The sequence below is a fragment of the Trachemys scripta genome, chromosome 6 (assembly GCF_013100865.1).
Source record: "Trachemys scripta elegans isolate TJP31775 chromosome 6, CAS_Tse_1.0, whole genome shotgun sequence".
NCBI classification, from domain to species: Eukaryota; Metazoa; Chordata; order Testudines; family Emydidae; genus Trachemys; species Trachemys scripta.
In genome coordinates this window covers 102,449,715-102,471,038 of record NC_048303.1, presented here as the reverse complement: position 1 = coordinate 102,471,038, position 21,324 = coordinate 102,449,715, and the positions used below count along the sequence as shown (strand labels likewise).

The window sequence follows — 21,324 nt, the reverse complement described above, 5'->3', positions numbered from 1 at the left end:
ACAAAAACCACTGGAAGTCATTGGGACTTGTGCCACTCAGTCACTTAGATCCTTGTGAAAATCCTACCTATCTACATTTTCAAGAGTGACTAGTGATTTGGGGGTGCCCAATCTGAAACACCAGTAAGAGCCCTGACTCTTTCAGAAAATGCACCACACTCGTGCTCTGAAAATTAGGCTCCTTTAAAGTGTCTGAAGATGGACACCCAAAAAAAAAAAAAAAATATCGAGGCAACCAAAATCACTAGTCATTTTTGAAAATGTAGGCTTAGAGTGTATCTTGAGGCATCCGTTTTTAAAAATCTTGCCTACAGTACTTTACTAATGAAAAACAGACGTGTGTGTGGGGAAGGAGGGAGTTCAAAAGAAATGTGAAGTGGCAGAGTAGAGAAAATAGGTCAATATATTGTCATTTCTAACACAGACTGCAGCTCAAATGTGTAAATCTTAAATATGCTTAATTTATCTGAGTGCCAATTCTTCATGTTCACAGGGTTACATTCTCTCTTTGAATCCCCTACACACAGCCTCAGTGCTCCTTATTTATGTACACCTGCCTTCCCAATAAAGACTAAATTAAAGCATGCACCTGCCGTGACTACACATCAGCCCACTGCCTGGCAGTCCATTAGCCATGTATGTAACATGTACAGTATTGGTGTTCTTGCCACTGTGTCTACACATACCTATACTTATACCAATGTTGCTCTTCTCAAACCCAGGGGAAGGTACTATATTTTCAATGTAACCAAACTGGGGAGGAGAAACCAAAACAAACTCTAAGTCATCTGCTGCGGTGTCGGGGTCAGTAGCAAACAAATTGTTAGCGGTAACGACAGCTGAGAAACCCTCATCCACAACAAACATGGCACCTAGACACAAATGATATGATGATGAGTATTATTTAAATCAACTTACTGGGATATTTTACTAAAGAAATTGGCACAATAGCTGATGGGAAACTGCACTACAAACAGGCTGGTACAAATGTTTTCTAATCATGGTATCAACTCCACTTTCTCATCACGTAAGCAGGTGTGTGGGGGCAGGGGGAGAAAATCACAAAACAATTTTACTGATAAGCCATTAAGTATGGTTTATGTGCTGCTCAAGATCAGTTGTTACCTCTGTTTGTCAGAGCATTAATTGCCTGAGAGCTGTTACGAATTGCTCATAATGAACAATTTTTCATGCATCGGTGTTTAATTTCCCTGCTGGGACAATACTTCATTTCCAGAACATTGCTCGGGTGATAGGCTGCAAATTACAAAGCTACCCATACATATGTTTAAATGTTCTTTTGCAATACAGAACATATACCCAATGCCTACAGTAAATGGCATTATAAAATGACATTATAAAAGAAAAGATACATCCATAGAAAGTGTATCTTTATGACAGGCACTATGGGCCTGATCCGAAGCCCATTGAAGTCAATGGAATCTGTTGACAGATTAAATTTAGGCTATCAACTACAAGATGACTTATTTTCTTTACTATTTGTTTTTTGAACCTTGCAAGAACAATTGAAAATCTGGCTCTACATGTATTAAATGAATTAAGTGTACAATGCAACTTATCTTTGTCTTCATTAATTAACAGCATAAAGTGGAAGTACTATAAATATTACCCCTCTCTCTTCATATGGAAAAGGTCAGTTTGTAAAGTGCATGCTAAAAAGGAATAGGATAAAGTAGAGATATTTATGGCTATATTTTTGTTTTGTGTAACCCTGACAATTATCTAATCTGGATCCAAGTTCAGTTCTGAATTCTTGTGAAGTTCAGAGCTGTTTGGATCTGGGTTTTTAGTTCAGGAGCATTTCTATTATTCTATCTGTTTATTACACAGAAGCATATAGAGTACATTTTCAAAGGGCTGAGGTTCAGCCTAATTTTCTGCAGGCACTTGCAAGGATGAAAAGTGGGGGCAGATCTGAGTACTTGAATCTTTAACTACCTGATCTGCACACTGAATCAAACAGCTAGGGGCAGTTACTCAGGGTATGTCTATACTTACTTCCTGATCCGGATGTAAGCAATCGATCTTCTGGGATCGATTTATCGCGTCTTGTCTAGACGTGATAAATCGATCCCGGCTCGATCCCGGAAGTGCTTGCCGTCGACACCGGTACTCCAGCTCAGCAAGAGAAGTACGCAGCATCGATGGGGGAGCCTGCCTGCTGCGTCTGGACCCGCGGTAAGTTCGGACTAAGATACTTCAAATTCAGCTACGTTAGTAACGTAGCTGAATTTGCGTACCTTAGTCCGAAGTGGGGGGTTAGTGTGGACCAGGCCTCAGATTTGCACTTGAAATTGAATTCTAGGTGCAAACTGTGCCTGCAGAAAAGAAGGCTGCCTGTGTGAAAAATTGGTCGATATGATCTAAAAGTTTTGCATGTTTATCTTCCTGTCTGGTCAGTTTTTGGTGCTAGAAAATATTGAGAATCTAGCCTCTAGCCAACACCAGGTTATTCAGGATATAAGATAATAGACTAGAAATAAAGAGGAAGCTTTTCACCAATTGTAATGGATGGTGGCTGGTTGTCCACTGGAAATACACTGATGTTAAGGTCATATACTGGAAAGGAATCATGAAGTGGTACTGGAGGAGGAAGAAGTCCATCATAACAGCAGTCATTCACATCCATGCCAGCTTCACCATCAGAGATAACCAAGGTAAGGGTATCAAAACAAGGCGTCAGGCCAATCTCCCCACCTGGAAAAACATGCTACAGATGATGTTCTACAATAAGAAACCAAAACTCAATGAAGCAGTGACTTGTATCAATTATGGACCATCCACAATATTCTGAGGGTAAATTGTGACATAAAGACAGGCTAAAAAACAACAAAATTCAAATGAAAGAGCTGAAACTGCTTGGTTCTCTGTTTTTCAGAGATAGAAGCAGAGTCTATATACAGCCCTTCTCTGCTGAAAGAGCAAGATGAAGAAATGGTATCTTAATCAATGCTATTTACTGTAAATAATCTACTTTGTATCTTTTGCCTCCAGGGGTCTATTTCATACATGACCGATTAATGCTCAAAACCCCCTTAGTCAAGGAGAGGAGTTACTTTTCTCAAATCCCCTATGTATCAATGGAGAACAGGTCCATAATTCCTAAAACACTGACAATCTTCCTATGGAGGATGGAAATACATCCATGTCCTGGACAGAATTGACAGAAGGACGTATGAAGAAGATACAACAACAGGATGTTTTTATAGACTTAGAAATATTCAGATCCATATGTGCTGCATATCCCCCAAAAAACTGACACTTCCAAACATGGTGGTTTACTGCTAAATGGACAACTAAATCCTATAATAATAAATGCTATTATGCCACCTCCAAAGTAACCTCAATTTTGCCTGAATAACCTCTCGGGGTATAGAGTCATTTAATACCTCTATGATGTTAACAAATAAGTGTATCAAGAGTGACCATATTCAACTGCTTCCCTCCATGCTCAAATTACAGCTGCTCCTTTAACAACAGATAGAAATCACAGTGAAAAGTCTATTCTCAATTCTAGAACAAAATTATGAGCTAAGCATGCGCCGAACTGGAGATTCTGAAACAAGAGTTGGAACAATAGTGTTCACACATGCGTATAGAAGGAAAACACTTATTATCCAGGGAAAATCCCTGAAGAGTATTCTAATGGCCAAACTCTCATGGAGCTGTAACTGGCCTTGATTTGCATGTGCAATCACCGGTGTTCTTTTGACATGCAAATGCCTGGAGCACAAAATGTAATCAAATGAATCCAAACCATCTATGAAGTTTCTAGAAAAGCTGATTTAATTTTAAAAACAAAACAAAAAGAACCCCTTGCTAAAATTATGGTTTTCTGTCAAACCACAACATAATTTACCTTCTAGTGCAAAAGGACTGTAAACTTTCCAGAACACATGTGTCTGTTGAGGACTCCCCCAAATCATTGGTGTTGTTCTACTGAATCTCTATATCACTCTCTGGAGTATAAAAATAATCTAATTTATCCAAACATAGGTGTGAAACATGCTCACAGTTGCAAAAAAATGTTAAAACTTTTTTTTTTTTTTTTTACCATGTTCGGGAACCATATTTTAGTCTAGGTATCAAGCATAGTAAATGTATTTACAGGTAGAATCATGGTTCTACAGGTAGAACCATGATTCTATAAACTGGCTATGAGATCGCTTCCCATCCCAACAGGCAATTAGAAAGTGTTACACGACACATTTGGGCCACAACTATGTTTCACAGCTGTGTTTGCATGTGGTTATTTATATGCAGTAGTGTAGATGCAGGCGTTCAGCATCTCCTAGTGATGAGCTGCCAGAGTTATCTGGATTTACACAAGATCCCAGAGCTATCTGGCTACACCTCCAATCTAGTGCTCTTCTAGTCTCACTTACTAGTATGCTTGTAGGTCACTACTCTAGAGACAACGTCCGCTTGGGAGAAGCGATCCACAACGATACCAGCTTTCCTCACAACCCCATAATAGGGCTGTCGAGCCAGCATAAAAGTCAGTTTCATGTCATCGCTGTCTGCATCGGTGGCATAAATGTACTCTGAGGTGATGACCACTTCCTCGCCCTCTGGACATTGTATTAGGGGAATGAGGCCATCTTTCATGATAGGTGGCTCATCATTTACAGGTAGCACCTAAACAGAAAAACACATACAGTTTCACCTAAAGTACACAACACTTGTCCTTGTAAGCACAGTTCACTGGGAGGAAACATGGGGCATACTCAACCAAAGTGAATGATTAGACTTGCAGATATAGAAAATAGGCCAAAAAATGGAATGAATTAAATTAAATCCTGAGTCTCTCATTTAAGAGGATCTCACAATGAAGTCACAATAGTCAGACTGAAGTCAATGGGAATTTTGTCTGACTAAGGACTAAGGAAACACAGCAGGGTTCAGTCAGCCCCATGAATAAATTTTGATATGAAGCAGCAGTGCCATTCATAACCCATCAGAAAACAAATGCATGCGGCAGTGCATCTTTGATAGGGCACGGATAGGGACCACTGGACATATCCTGATAACTTGTGGCAGGGGTGTAAATCAAGGAGTATAGGTCTGGAATTTTGGGCCAAGTTCACTACTTGTCTAAGCCAGTGCAACTCCATTGATTTCAGTGGAAATGCATCAGTGTACACCAGGGGTGAATTTGGCTTTTCAATTTTATATAGTTGGGAGTTTACCACAGGGGAAGGAAAATTATGCCTTTGCCAACTAACATTCTGGGGTTTTAGAAGCCTTCAAGTTGTATAACAAAAACAATATGAAACTCAGATGATGCTCTTTAATGGATTACACAAAAAGAAAAAGGAAAAAAAGAACAAATCCAAACTACACCTACTACGGTCTAATGGTTAGCAGGGCCGGCTCCAGGCACCAGCTTAACAAGCAGTCCTTGGGGCGGCCAAGGAAGAGGGGCGGCACCTGCGGCAATTGGGGGGCGGCAGGTCCCTCATTCCCTCTAGGAGCAAAGGACCTGCCGCTGAACTGCCACCGCCGATCACAGCTTTTTTTTTTTTTTTTTCTCCAATTGCCGCTGCCGATCACGGATTTTTTTTTTTTTTTTTGCTTGGGGCTCAGAAATGCTGGAGCCGGCCCTGATGGTTAGCACCAGATACTGGCAATCGGAACACTGTTGGCTGGGCTACAACTCACTGCATCCATGTCCTGGGCAAGCCACTTCACTTCTCTGTGTATCAGTTTCCCCACCCATAAAATTGGTATAGTAGTTATCTACCTCAAAGGGATATTGTGTGGTATTAAATGAATGGAAAATGCTTTGTGATTCTCTGATGAAATGCAATACAGAAGTATTATCATCATCATCACTAAATTTAATTATGGAGTCTCCATAACCGGTTAGGATTGTTGAAATGATCACTTAGTGCAGATGCCTTGATTCAGGTCCAGCCAGAGGAACTGTGCATGCACATGGTGTGTGTGTGTGTGTGTGTGTGTAAGGGGAGACAACTTCTACATGTGGCAATTCCTCATGCACAGACACATGGACAAGTCTGTTTCCAATTCTCAGGATTCTCATCTCACAATATTGGATGTTTTCTTAAAGTCCCATTTCCTGGAGTCATGTAATCACACGTTAGCTTTCATTTAAAAAGTGAGTTTCTAACCCTGATGATTGTAAAGAAAAGCTTGAAAATGTGATCTCAGGGAAAAAACATTGACAGTAAATAAAAAGAGCCCCATATGTATTTTTTAAAAATCTCATAATTTTAAAGCCATTCTCATGATTCTCGGGGGCCCTGACTCATGATTTTTGAGCAATTGGGACAGCAACACTGCAAAATCTTACACGTGCGATTCCCTATTGCTAGTGGGACACTGTGCGATCACAAACTGGAGCATGATTTGGAGGGGCGAGGGTTTACTAGATGATCTCTCTACTAAGAGGTGGCCCATCCTATGAAAATGTTTGGCAACTCTGGCTTTAGGGAATTGCTGGGACTGATTCTAGTTCTTCTCTAGCAACTGTGCTTTAATATTAACTAGCACGTAAATACACATGGCTTCAGCACTCCAGGCACTTCTGCATATTTTTGCCCTGTAACAGGGTGGCTTGCCCCATTAAGGGCTAGAGGCTTGGGGCCAGCCAACCTTTCTTACTAAGATGGCACACCTGAGCAGGGATCAGGTGATTCCCCAATAAAAGCAGCGGGAAGCTGCAGACAGAGGGGGGAATGTTCAGAGGAAGCTGTGGCAAAGACTGCAGAAGAGCTTGAGTGAGCAGGCTGAAGGCCAGGGACAGCGGATTCCATGGAAGTAGAAAAAGTATCCAGCCACATAGGGCTGAGAATGGCCTATCAAGGCTGGGAAGAGCTCCAGAGAGCAAACCTGGGGAAATTAAGAAGCCCCAGGACAGAGTTTTGGAATTGTGTCTTATGCCAATAAATTGGACCCTGGTAGGAAGGGCATTATTGAACAAAAAAGCTTGTGTGGAATTTTTTAAAGAAGCTCTTTGAAGGGGGAAACTGAAGTAGGGCGCTGCAGAGCCATCTCTGGCCACGAGGGGGTGCTCTGGAGGAGGTAGTGTGATGATACATCCTTTATCTTTACAAATACAAAGTACAAAAATCTCAGAGGGACTCTGTCAGATCAAGTCCAGCCTCAAATTTAGGTTTTGTAGAAACAAACATTTACACAACCTAATGGTCAAAAGATTTTGTGATTTTTCTTTAATTCCAATGAAAACATATTGGTTTAAACACTTCATTGCAGCTTTTGCAAGCCAAGCCAAGCCAAGCATTCTGTGGAGTTATTAGGAGCACAGATATGGAAGTAAAGTTTGTTTTTAAAAATATAAAGGATATCACTTTGCGGTGTCCCTCTAAGTGTGGAATTTATATCTTCAGAAAGAAAACTCTCTCTTTCACTGATCTGACACACGCTCCATGTTTAATTCTGGGGATTCATTCCTGACAATAGTGGCTAAGCAGGAGCAGGTGCAGATGTCTCATCACTTGTACCTGCCAAATTTGCTCTCTAACCAATATTGTCACATAAGCTCCAAAGCGAACAGCAAAAAGCCCATATAGTCTAACTCCTTCCAATTTCTGAGGAGCTCTGAAGGCTTCAAAACTGATACTTTATCATTTTCTATGCGGATGAATGCCCTCATGAGTACAAGCAGGGAGCAACACACTGACCTTGACCTGTAGGACAAACTCTAAAGAATTAATGCCATCTGTGGCTGCAAAGAGGATGTCATCATGCAGAGTCTCAGAGCCATCATGCTGATACCTGTGGGAAGTAAGTTCTGCACTAATTTCACATGGACAACGTGTCTCTGCATCAAGAAGAACAGCAAGCACTGCAGGACAATACTACCCAACTACCCACCACAACAGGGCCGCCCAGAGGATTCAGGAGGCCTGGGGAAAGCAATTTCAGGGGCCCCTTCCATAAAAAAAAAAGTTGCAATACTATAGAATACTATATTCTCGTGGGGGCCCCTGTGAGGCCCGGGGCCTGGGGCAAATTGCCCCACTTACCCCTCCCCCCCTCTGGGCAGCCCTGCACCACAATACAACATGGTTTCCTGACTCAGTTTTACGGCCTGCTCAGATGTGGCTGCTCATTCATCATGTGGTGATGCTATAATATTATTTTTAATGCAAACTTAAGAATCTGCAGAGAACATTATAGGCCAGAGGCTCAGCTGGTGTACGTTTGTTGAGCTCCATTGGGGTCAGACTTTGCCAACTCACACAAACTGAGGCTCTTGGAATTTAACACCAGTTTGATGGTGAGAACTTATAGTAACAAAACTAAAAGCAGGACCTTTTCTCACCTGACTTTTAACATGTGCAAGTCCTGGCAGGTGAACCTGTCACCTTTGTTCATGGGAAATCCATCCAGTTCTACCATTCCATGCAGCGGCAGCCTCTGAAGGTAGATGTGGAGGTTCTCCTGTTTTGTGTCCACATCTGACATCAGAATATGGCTCCCTGTAATGGTGCACAGTCCCCCTTCTTCCACTTTCAAGTTATTTGTAAATACCTGAACAGAGGGGGAGAGATGAATTACCATTTCCCTCTGCACCTTTAAATTTGAACTAGAAAGAGCATTTGGGTTTAAAAGATGCAACACAATAAATATCAAAACACCAAAGGCATAACTCATCTGTCATATGCTGGGAGGACGTAAGGAACTTACCACAACACATAGAGCAAATATTGCCCCCAGCCACCAATCAATAACAGATGGATCATTACAGCAGTATTCTATCTGTCTAGTAAAACCATATTAATATTCAGAGATTCACTTCCTCCCTCCCACACACACACAGATGTACCTCTGGAGCTTGATTGTCCACTGGAAGAACTGTAATATTAAAGCAGATCCTATACAAAGTGCCTCCATGCTGATTGCTGACTGAAAAAATAAACTGGACATGCTGAGGTTCAGGCCCAATGTCCTGGATAGGGGGCATATAGGCAACTTTCATGTAGTTCACAGCATGCTGCAAAATGTGAGGAAAAAAGAAAGAAAGAAAAAAGGGAAACTGTCATTTAAAATCTGAAGGTACGTTTTCAGAAAGATGACCTTTGCTTTGGATCTGTGCCCACAAAATTCCCATCTGAATGTTTGCACCCACATTTCAACTACTGGCACAAATCTGAGTATCTGCACCTCTAACTATGAATTAGCTAGATAGAAATGCAAAGACCCAGATTTGTGGAGGTACAATTTACAACTGGAAACAGAAGATGGGGGCCTCAGCCTGGATGAGGTATGCCATCCCCAAAACCTTTTTTATATAATGACTTTTAAATAATCACAGTTATCAAAGCGTAGCTTTTAATACTACATTCACTACAGTATCTTATATCTCTGAATTCCAGAGATCTCTGAATTTGTCATTAGCAATATTTATTATTTGCACATCCTTTGTTTACCCAAATCACAACAAGATACTAAAGTAGACTAAAACTATCAGCAAAGTCTCTTGTCCAGAAACTGATCTTATGCACCTGACTGAGTGGTTCAGGACTCCAATTAAAAGGCTATAAGGAAAACTGCTTTGCAACATTAACCATACAGTAAATTGTAATGGCCAGGCAGTTTACAAATGTTAATAAGAATGGGATTTATTGAACTACAGCATAATAAACTGCAACATGGATGATAATTGTGGATGAGACCAAGCTGGGAGGGGTTGCAAGTGCTTTGGAGGATTGGATTATAATTCAAAATGATCTGGACAAACTGGAGAAATGGTCTGAAGTAAATAGGATGAAATTCAATAAGGACAAATGCAAAGTACTCCACTTAGGAAGGAACAATCAGTTTCACACATACAAAACTAGAAATGACTGCCTTGGAAGGAGTACTGCAGAAAGAGATCTGGGGGTCATAGTGGACCACAAGCTAAATATGAGTCAACAGTGTAACACTGTTGCAAAAAAAGCAAACATCATTCTGGGATATATTAGCAGGAGTGTTGTAAGCAAAGCACGAGAAATAACTCTTCCTCTCCTCTCTGTGCTGATTAGGCCTCACTTGGAGTATTGTGTCCAGTTCTGGGCACCACTTTTCAGGAAAGATTGGACTTTCTCCAATTTGTCCACAAGAAGAGCAACAAAAATTATTAAAGGTCTAGAAAACATGACCTGTGAGGGAAGATTTTAAAAATTGGGTTTTTTTAGTCTGGAAAAGAGAAGATTGAGGGGGGACATGGTAACAGTTTTCAAGTACATAAAAGGTTGTTATGAGGAGAAGGGAGAAAAATTCTTCTTCTTAACCTCTAAGGATGGGATAAGAAGCAATGGGCTTAAATTGCAGCAAGGGAGGTTTAGGTTGGACATTAGGAAAAACTTCTTAACTGTCATGGTGGTTAAGCACTGGAATAAATTGCCTAAGGAGGTTATGGAATCTCCATCATTGGAGATTTTTAAGAGCAGGTTAGACAAACACCTGTCACAGATGGTCTAGATAATACTTAGTCCTGCCAGGAGTGCAGGGGACTGGACTAGATGACCTCTTGAGGTCCCTTCCAGTCCTATGATTCTATTAAATTATTTAAAATTAAAACAAAAATGTGGATGCACAGAACTACTCCAACAGAGTTCAGCCAATGTGAAAGAATCTTAGCGGCGATAAGAAATCAGACTGATGGGGCTTTGCAAAACCCAAACCATGTCCAGGTTGAACCCATCTCTTACCCTGACATTATGCCCAACTCAGGTCAAATACTTAGAGCTGAATTTGTCTCCAACATGAGCAAGTGCAACTCCTTTTGGTCTCAATAGGAGCTATGTCTACTTATGCGAGGAATGCAATCATGGTAGACACTTCTTTAAAAATATGAATGGAGTTAGCTGAATTTTGAGTTTGTTAAACTGAGATAGTGATAGTACTGGCTAGGATTGGTTTCCACTTCTAAGCCTCATGAAAACCTGAAAGGAAGTGACTTGAGGAAAAATGACAGCATCACTGGAGCCAGTTCTTAAAAAGGGTATGGTTCCAGTATGGTATCACTTAGTAACAAACCTGAGTGAATGATCTCAGTGCTGGAACAGAAGGATCCTTGACTAGCTTGGGGATGCTGTCCACCATAAACAACTTCCCAGCATCGGAGGGGCTGTACAAAGACACACACACACTATGCGCTGATTAGAAAAACTTCTAATACAGGAGAAAAAAATCTTACAATTCAATCTTGTGCTTCAACACTACCAACCAACCACTAGCTGCATAGAAATAAAATTCATTTACTTTTCTTTTTTCATTATCATAAATGTCTTTATTATGGATTTCAAACTGTGACAGAAAACTGAACAAAGGAATCATGAGCCATGAACCGGTCACCAAAAAGTAACAACTACTTTACTATGAACAAAGTCCTGGACTTCCACACCAAAGTGTCCCCACACATTTCAGGCACTTTGATGATTTACACTGGCTGAGAATCTGGCCCTTCACATACCTATCACTTGATATTTTCATTTTTCTTTAGATAAAAGAAATTCTATATTACATCAAATTCTTTAAATTTTTCATTAATCTTATAAATAAGAGGCTCGTGTGAACCAATTTCTGACAACTCAACTTTCTAAGCTTTTAAAAGTGAGACACAATAACTTTTCCACCTCCTAAGGACCAATCTTTTGGCAAAACAAAAGGCAAAGGCAACCCATTTATTTTTTCAAAATAACTTGTCCCGTGTATTGAAGACCAATCACACAGCAAAAATAATTGATAACATTGAAAACATTGAAACAGAATTTTCTAATACTGGGACTTTGCCAAACAAAGGGCATCAAAATTACAAATCTCTTATTTTAATTTTTATATACACACAAAAAGCCCCTCCAAAGAGACCATTTATTTGCTTTGGGAGCTTCAGCATGATCCCTACAGGCTATTCTGTTTAACCTCGTGCAAACAATTTCCGCCATTTTCTTTGCAAAGCCCTTAAAAATACTTGATCCACTCCAAAGCTACAGTTTTATGAAGATGACCTAAGCTCTTCACATTCTTATAGTTATTAGAAAGATCTTATTCACACCTTACGGAACAGTTTGGACCCACTTTTTTCAGTCTTGAGTATATCAACTTCATATCATACACACATAAAAGGCCCATCTCCCTCCTGTTATCCTCAGCACCTGGCTTCTGAGTTCTCTCCTGCCCACTATAGGCTTCAGCTGCAGTTCTTCTGATTAGCCCACAGGCTTGTTCAAAGCTATTAACCATGTACCCACCTGACAGATAACCATACCACTGAGTTACAGATTGACTCTTTGCTGGTCTGGCGCAAAACAGAAAAGTGTTGATCCCCTGAGCTACAGAGTGGTAGTAAGCAAAACTCTTTCCTCTTGGTAAATTGGAGAGGGTACTGGTGCTGAACTCACCAAATGGGCCACCAACCATCCAATGGGCCACAGTGAAATACAAGGTGAAGTCAAACAAAAGAAAAAAACATCTGGTTCTGTCTGTTCTCTGCCTCTCTCTTTTAACCACTTGATGTTGCCCCTCACGTCCTGTTGCTTTAGGCTTTGACTCACATGATTATTAACACACTACGTCCTGGTCCTGCAACTAGCTCCACATAGGTAGGCCCATGCATGCAGGATTGGGAACCTAGTGTGTGCACCCAGGCAACAGCCTTACTTTGCCACCAACACTTCCCCTGCCACTTGGTGCCTGCCCATCTCCTGTGTTGAGGAGTGTACATTCACTCTCACATACCCATGAGTAAAAGAGAAAAATGGGGAGGTGGTTACTGTGTAGATGAGCTCTCTCTCTTGTGCTTCCATGTCTATGAAATGGAGATGTTTCTTAGTTAGATGAGCTATCTTAGTTTCCTCGACAGCGAGGTGACGGGTAACCCCAGAAGCTTCTTTTGGAAGCTGATCATCCACAGGAATAATATGCACTATCACCAGCTAGAGTAAAGAATACAGAAAAATATCATAGGGTTGGTAGAATGTTGGAAACACACTAAATGCTCTTGGAATCATGCTTATAGGAAACCACCAGAGTTAATTTAGTTCATATTTAAAATATTTGAACAAATCTTTTAAAATGGAAGCACATTTTTTTCATTTAATTTTTTCTCCATCATTCATACAATTGTAATATTGGTTATTCTTCCTTATTATTTGTTTGAGGACCTTACAATCAGAGCTGGTTAAAACTCTGAATTTCTGTTTCGTGGGAAAGTTTGACATTTCAAAAGTTCTTTTCATTCTCATTTGGAACTAAAACAAATATTTTTGAAATTTCCTGCAAACCAGAAACAGAAGACAAGATATTTCAACCAGTAGTAAGTAGCAGCTGCCCTTAATGATTTTATATATTCTGTTATTTTTATTTTACATTTAAATTATTACAATGTCATGAAATAATGTAAAAATAATAAAAATAATATAGAAGTAAAAAACTTTTTAAAAAATCCTAACATTTTAAAATTCTGAAATGAAATGTGGAAATCGGAAATGGAATTCCAAAATGATTTTTTTGTTTTGAAACAAATAACTTCTCTGCAAGAATTCAAAATGGTCATATTTTTCAAAATGTTTCAATTTAGATAAAAGCAACATTTTCCATCAAAAGCACATTTTGAGAAAAAATTCTGACCAGCTCTACTTACAGTTTCACGGTTTTGTTATTGTAGGGTTGCGCATAAGCACAGGTGGTCAAATATTACTTAAGGACAGGAGGGCACTGTACCTATTTTTTGAAACATCCACACAGAAAAATAACTGATGGACTAATGTATAATATATAACAGAAATATACAGGAGGGCACATTTTAAATTCACAAATCTTGGCAGTGTGCCTCTGAAGTCAAGGAAATATTAAATTCAGTCAGCTCAATCCTCAGGTGGTATAAATAGGTGCAAATCTATTGACTTCGAAGTGGCTACTGCCAGTACTAGCTGAGGATCTAGCCCTTAGAATGAATTTGGCCTTTCATTTTAACACCTGATACAATCTCCATTAATGCCTTTGAGATCTGACAATATTCTCCTGTCAGACAAAAATTAAAGAAAATAGGGTTGCTGAGTTATAAACGAGGGGAGAATTTGGTCTGGAGAATTTGGCAATAATGTGCACACAGAAAAGGACGCAGCTTGGTTTTCACATCCTAGCCTGTGCTTTTAGGACTGGCAGTTAGAAAGAGGGAAAAATCACAAGGTTTTCAACAATCCAATGTAGGAAGGTATGCTGGTGTCCAGACATTTACTCCACACTCTGCAGCGGCAGCTCCAGGCACCAGCGCTCCAAGCGCGTGCCTGGGGCAGCAAGCCGTGGGGGGGGCGCCCTGCCGGTCCCTGCGAGGGCAGCAGTCAGGCAGCCTTCAGCAGCATGCCTGCGGGAGGTCTGCCGGTCCCATGGATTCGGCGGCAATTCAGTGGCGGGTATGCCAAAGCCGCAGGACTGGCGGACCTCCCACAGGCAAGCCACCGAAAGCTGCCTGATTGCCGTGCTTAGGGCGGCAAGAAAGCTAGAGCCACCCCTGACACATTGCAAGAAATCCTCAAACGTAATACCTGTGGCTCTGAGAGATTGGGAGGGTCATGGCTATCACACAGGACAAACTCAAGGGAATCCTCAAATATTTCTCCTCCTAAGTGACGGTAGTAAATTAGTCCATTAAACAGATCTCTCTGAAGGAAGCCAGTGACAGGATACCCTGTTGAATCAAAGAATAAAAGAAAGCACATTTCATAGAACTGTTTATAATTTTAATCACTGGTAAATTTGATCATCTTGATCCTCATAAAGAAGAGACCTGTTATATGGTTTCTCTTCTTTCTCCAGTGCATCCACTGAAAGAGATTAAAAACTCCATCTTTATATCAGAAACTGTAATAAAACTTCATAATTGTTCAATATGAAGTAAGAGCATTCTCAGTGATGGCTCTGAAGCCCAGTGATGAGGAAAAAAGGTGAATTTATACAAATAAAAACTATCTAACAAATCTAGCAAAGGGATTCTGTGTCCAGGGATGGAATAAAAGAACCCCCATCCCCCACTCTCAATTTAGCACCATCAGTGCCATCCTCTAATTTTCAGCTTGGTAGGAATCATTGCAGCAAGGAAGTCTCTTGACCACCCAAATTCGTCTAGCCAAGAAAGTACAACAGAAAAATATTCTTCGATTGAGATGACTCTGGGTTAAATTCTGTTCTCGGTTACACCAAAGTAAATCCAGAATAACTCCATTCAACTCAAAGGATTTACACCAAGGTAACCACAAGCACAGTTTGGCCCCCGCAAAAGAAAGTTCATCTTACTGTGGTTTTCTTAGATTACCTATAAGGTTCGGCCCTGGTTTCTTCATGATTTCTCCAGCCTGTGGTGGTTTGGTAACATTAAAGAGTATGTAGTCATCACTGGAGTCCATGTCAGACGCTTGAAGCATGGAGCCCTGGATCAGAACGGTCTGCCCTTCATACAGTTCAATTACAACATTGCTGATCAGGAAAGGGGGGCTGTCATCTTTAGGCAGGATATTGATTGGAAACTTATGGCGAATACTGTGGTGACCATCAAAGATCCTAAATACCACAAAATCTTTTGTAGAGTCACTGTCATCATGGTGGTAGCGAACAACCCCAGCCCTCAGGTCAGAGACCGTGAACATGAATCCTTTCCCGCCTGTCAAAAGAATGAAAGAAGATGGTTCAAAGATGTGTAATTCAGCCTCAGTATGAATTTTATTAAGGGGGGGGAAATACATGTGTGAGTTAGAAAAACTCATTCAAAACCTATCTAAACAGAAAGTATTAACATGGTCCAGCATAGTTACTAAGCTATGTACTTTGCTAACGGTTACACAACTGTGGTAGCAAACACAACTCCCCACAATATCAATGCTGTCATATAGATCATTTGAAGACATCAGTGTTTGCTATCTACCACTGCTTCTTAAAGCATCAGTCACAATTTATTTTAAGCCCAAAGAGTATATGCTTTCTGATTACAGATCAATATTTCATTGTAAGCAAATAACATCCATTATTAATTATTATTATTTATTTGTACCTAGAGGTCCCAGACAGGGATAGAACCTCTATTGTACTCAGCACTATATGCTCACACACAACTGTTCATTTAGGTAAAATGCCTTGAGGGTCAAATTCTAACTCTAGAGCAGGGGATTTCTTCAAGGGCACAGGGGCGGAATACTCTCCCACTTCAAGACTACAGCGCACCAGCACAGCCATTCCCAGCTGCAATAGTATTTCCAGACCCTGAAATTCCCTACTGGAGGAGGGTTTCTACGATAGTTGTCGATCCAATTGTTGCACACATACAATGCCCCACAAAAAACTCCTTGTGTGGTGGCACAGAGAGAGCTACATACAACACTGTTTTACAGTGCACAACAGGAGCAAAGTTCCCCTGTGGAGCCTCTCTCTCAACAGTTATCCCAGCTGCCATGCCATAGGACCATACCAGTTCCCAGGCTTCAGAAGCCTTCTTTGGTCCATAAACAGGCCCTACAATTTGGCACTTAGTATTGCCAAATAATACAAAATGGCATACTAAATAGTTGGTAGAAATGTTGAGCCTAATTCAATGCCCACTGAGGTTAACAGGAGTCTTTCCATTGATTTCAGTGGGCATTGCCTTTATTAGTAATCTCTGTCAAACTAGTTATGCTTAACTGGAATGCTAAACTCCAGGTTTGGATATCTAATCGACCTGTACAAGACAAAAAAAAAAGATATATTGTTGAAAAGTTTATTGAGGGCAAGATTGTGGATTGCCCTGTGTGCCCATGGAATGGAGTTACTAGCATTGCTGGGAGAGCAACTTTTGTGAGCCAGATACATCTGGCTGCACAGGTGTGTGGGGAGTGGGAGGGAAAGGACTGGAGTATGGGAAGAGCATTGACCCTACCTCCCAACATGCCAGCTGGTGCATCTCCGGTATACAGGGAGATGTAATCTGCTCCGGGTAAAGGGCTGAATCAGAACAGCTCCCCCCAAAGAAGGAGGGAATCATGGACCAGATTGTGATTCTGAGTTCCAATTCTCTGTTTAACTGCTGGGGCAGTACAACTGACTTGCCTTACTCATGGCTAATGGTAAATCCACAGCCCAGCCCTGAATTTATATATTACAGGAAATTGTGTGAAGTAATTATTTGTAAAATGACAACAATACACAACTACACATATGATGGAAGACTCCAGACAGCATCTTGTTGGAAAACAGGACATATATCCTTTCAGATAGTTTTTTTTATTTTCCTTTTTTAATATTAACTTTATTGTCTTGCACATAAGTGTTTAGATCTCATTTATATTTTTCCATATCTGAAAATTCAATAACATTTTTAAAGTTGAATGGTTTTTCTTTTATTGCAACCACAGGATGGATTTCTTTTACTTAAACATTTTCGCAAACACAACAGCATTGTGCTAGTGCATAAAAACCAGAAACTAAAACTGACGATCACAATGAAAATGAAACAGGGCAGTCTCATTTCATTGACAAGCCGAGTAAAATGTAAAAAGTATCATAAATAGCAACGTAGCATAAATAGAGAAAAATCACTTAGATCTTTAAAATTCTTTCAGTTTTATAATCAAAGCTATTAATAAAAGAAGAAAGGATTTTTAAGGGTATGATTTTTATATTGATAATGTTTCTTTTTGCTACAAAGAAACTACATTAACACTCTGGAACCTCGCTCTGATTATACTCATCTATGGAGCTACACTAATGTAAAAATGGTGTTAATGGAATAGAGAATTAAGCCCTACATTTTCAAAGTAATAAAACTATTCCTCTGCACTTACTGATATAAGGGATGCTTAAGAATATTGTAATGGTATGCAATAACATTCATTACATGAAAGATTATCACCCCGAAAAGTCAAGTTTGGACTTGATTTACTGCAATATTGTAAAGGCACTTAGGTCCAAAATTTGATCTATTTATAAAAACTTCTATAATCTGCTGGAGAATAAGCTCCAGATTCTAAATAATACCTATATTTACTTAGAAGCTTTCCTCAGTTAGCAAGCTCCACTATTCTTTAGCCACATCTTTAACACAGTAGTGGCAAAGGAAAATAATTACATTTGAGCTAGGTCACATTTACTCAAATTGAGTGAATAGTTTATTGAGATATAGTTTATTTCCTTAAATTCACCTCTTTTTAGAGGATTTTTTTAAAAATACCCAGTCTTAATACTTCCCTCTACATTATTATTATTCAACAGCAGTAGAAGTAGCCAGACAGCAGAGGGAGCAAAACTATTAGGTAACAAACAGTAAAGTAACAAAACTGCTCCTAAAATAGTATTAATGTAATTAAAGACATCATCAAGGGTGCTTTTGATAAATAGGGAAGGAATAAATCCATGCAGAGCAGTTCTAGTTTTTGCTCCCTCTGGTCAAATGCTGGTCATCTTAATGTTAACTGAAATCCTGTATAGAACATAGTTTCAAAATATTTTAAATCAGATACTGTTCAGTCATTTAGATCTTTGTGCCTATCAGTTAACCATCTACACACACACACACACACACACACACACACACACACACACACACACACACACACACACAGAGTCTGCAAAGGAAATAAACTTAAACAAATGTTTATTTAAAAAAAAAAAAAAGAGTAAAGATTGGACCTTTCCATCAATCTTTTCCACCTGGGGGCTCAAACCATATGGGATTTAGATCCAAACTAGCAAAACCAAAACCATGGCTAATGTATAGGGAGTTTTGCAAAAATAAAAACACCTCCAGTTTTGCTCTTCTCTACAAACAGCATAGACGAGGAAAAAGACATATTGGACCTTACTGCCCTCCCAGAGATATTGGTTTTACACTGGTGTAACTCCATAGACTTCAGTGGTATTTAGGCATCTAACTCTCAATGATTTCAATGAGAGCCAGGGACCTAACTATCTTTATTGTATTCGATCCACTAAAGGTGGAATGCACAATTTGTTTCCAATCCCTAAAGAGGAAATGGCAATTTACCTCTTACAGTGAGCCGTCCATGCTGTAAGCCATCAATTGTGACCAAGCGAACACCCCTGATGTTGTCATTGTCCACTATTTGAAACTGTTGCCATGTGATTGGTCGGGACTGCCCTTCCAGGAGATCAAGGCCTACAAAGAACAGAGAATAGGTTCAGCAAAGCGTGTGTTTATAACTGGATGAGATTGAAGGCTATCAGTGTATCTATTGTAGTGCTTTGTGCAAATGGTCAGGAGAAGGAACAAATTAAATTCCATCAACATAATTGCCTTCAAATAGGCATTTCAAAAATAACCTAAAGCCCTACTATCAGCTTTCATTCCAGGCACTTTTACTTTAGTCAATGCCCCTCAGATCTCTATTACAGAGGAATAAAACAGTTTGGTTCCCAGCTATCTAATGGATCAACTTCCTGCCTATATACTTTCCTGACAGTAAATCAGCTAAGGTGTTCCTATTGAGAGCTCATAGACTTGAATGTCCAGGAGATGGGAGGCTGGAGTTAGTGGAATGCCTTCGGTTCTGGTATTCACTTCCTTTGTCAATGCACTAGAGCCCAAAGTTGGTTGACCTTCAAGGCACAGTGCATGACCCAACTTGTTACTTAAGCATACATTTCAGGTTGGGTTAGATTTGTGGGCACTTTTCTCTAAGGGAAGGCTGAGGACTGTTCTTCTCAATACTCCCTTCTATTGTGACAACACTGCTTCTATGGTCATCTTCAGGTGTTAGAGATAGGTTGGCTACTGATGGGGTCTATCTCAGAGATCAAACTCACTGCTTGATTTCAAAGGAATAGCACTGACGTGAAGTTGGTCCATGATGTGTTTTCAGATTATGTTCTTAATAGTAGTATAAATGTACCCATAGGTTTTTGTGACTAATGAATATTTATAAATATTAACATAAAATAATACATTAATATTGTCAAAACAGCAGATAAGGCTAGAAAAGCCACACAACTCTCTGACACCACTTTTAACTCCCTCTCCAACAGAATCCATTGGCCTGATTTAAGACATAGATCGTTCCTCACAACAGCCTCTCAGTAAATAACATCAAAGTATCTCCTAGCCATTATGATCATCTAGTTTGACCTACTGCATAACAAAGATCATAGCATTTTCCCAAGTGATTCCTAGAACAAGTCTGTAACTTCTTTAGGATTGACCTCTGAACAGGAAAAGAGCATAGGTTGTGCAGATTAATATACAAGGAACAAAGGGAATTATATGGGAAACAAAATAGGAAGGAATGTATTTTTTTTAAAAGTGGCAGAAAGTAAAATGTAATCACTGTATTTAATTAAGATACAGAATATCTTGATTTTCTCATACCCCCCATTTCCTGCTTCTGTTACTCTACATTTTTATTCTGACATTTGTTCTAGCTTCTATGACTGGGTCACACCAAAATAGAGAAGGAGAAACACACACACACACACACACACACACACACACACACACACACACCCTGAACTTTGAGCTGGGCAGACTGTGGATCCAAACCTGAACTTTGTACACCTCTACCTCGATATAACGCTATCCTCGGGAGCCAAAAAATCTTACCGTGTTATAGGTGAAACCACGTTATATCGAACTCGCTTTGATCCGCCGGAATGCGCAGCCCCGCCCTCCCCGGAGCACTGCTTTACCGCATTATATCCGAATTCGTGTTATATTGGGTCGTGTTATATCGGGGTAGAGGTGTACCTTCAACGCATCTCTGCATCAACATACATTTTGTAACAGAACTCACTCAGTGAAATTCAATCTCACCTGTATTCCATGAAACCCGAGGAGCATTTGTATCTGTTGTTCTGATGGAGATATGCACAGTGATTGGTGAACTCCTTTCAAAGTAGAAGTCATGAACCTCTAACTCCACCTGTTATATGAAAAGACATACCTTTGTTGAAAAAACAGGTTGAAATATCTTTGTCTATGTGTGACAAAGTATATGCAGCATGCAGATAACTGAAATATTAGGCACTCTAAACTTCAAGGGATTCGGATAATATGACAACCAAAGGAACAAATCTAAAGTAGTTCAGTATGTTATTCGAACCCCTAGTTTTCTGTACCACCTTATAGCTCTGTTTTTCTGCGTTGTGATCTTTACAGGTAATGTAGGGAAAATAAGATTAAATATGGTTATAAATTTATATAAATGAACAGGAAAGATACACATTTTAATTTGCACTAGGGCGGACTATACTCACAGAGATTTTGCAACAATAAAAAGCTTTGGGGTACATTTCCTTGCTCAGCTTCTGCTTTTTAAGTCTATCAGATGCAATATGGTAAATAAAAATGTG

At 39.8% G+C, this 21,324-nt stretch overlaps 1 protein-coding gene across 11 annotated transcripts in view; it reads right to left on the bottom strand.

The window, feature by feature from the left end:
- The window catches only part of FREM1 (FRAS1 related extracellular matrix 1), a 97,273-nt gene that overhangs the window by 50,484 nt on the left and 25,465 nt on the right, over positions 1–21,324 (bottom strand). For 9 of the 11 annotated variants that reach the window (XR_004646124.1, XM_034773551.1, XM_034773552.1 and 6 more), the window contains 12 exons: positions 20,786–20,894; positions 19,007–19,138; positions 15,311–15,655; positions 14,544–14,686; positions 12,736–12,932; positions 11,035–11,125; positions 8,837–9,004; positions 8,333–8,541; positions 7,689–7,782; positions 4,407–4,659; positions 2,521–2,718; positions 687–872 (listed from right to left, as the gene is read on the bottom strand). Coding sequence is in view for 8 of the 11 variants with exons in the window: in XM_034773551.1 (XP_034629442.1) it covers positions 687–872; positions 2,521–2,718; positions 4,407–4,659; positions 7,689–7,782; positions 8,333–8,541; positions 8,837–9,004; positions 11,035–11,125; positions 12,736–12,932; positions 14,544–14,686; positions 15,311–15,655; positions 19,007–19,138; positions 20,786–20,894 (2,125 nt within the window). In the remaining 3 variants the exon portion in view is untranslated. Of the gene's footprint in view, positions 1–686; positions 873–2,520; positions 2,719–4,406; positions 4,660–7,688; positions 7,783–8,332; positions 8,542–8,836; positions 9,005–11,034; positions 11,126–12,735; positions 12,933–14,543; positions 14,687–15,310; positions 15,656–19,006; positions 19,139–20,785; positions 20,895–21,324 lie in introns of those variants that run through there. The other 2 variants (XR_004646125.1, XR_004646126.1) reach the window with 2 other exon arrangements.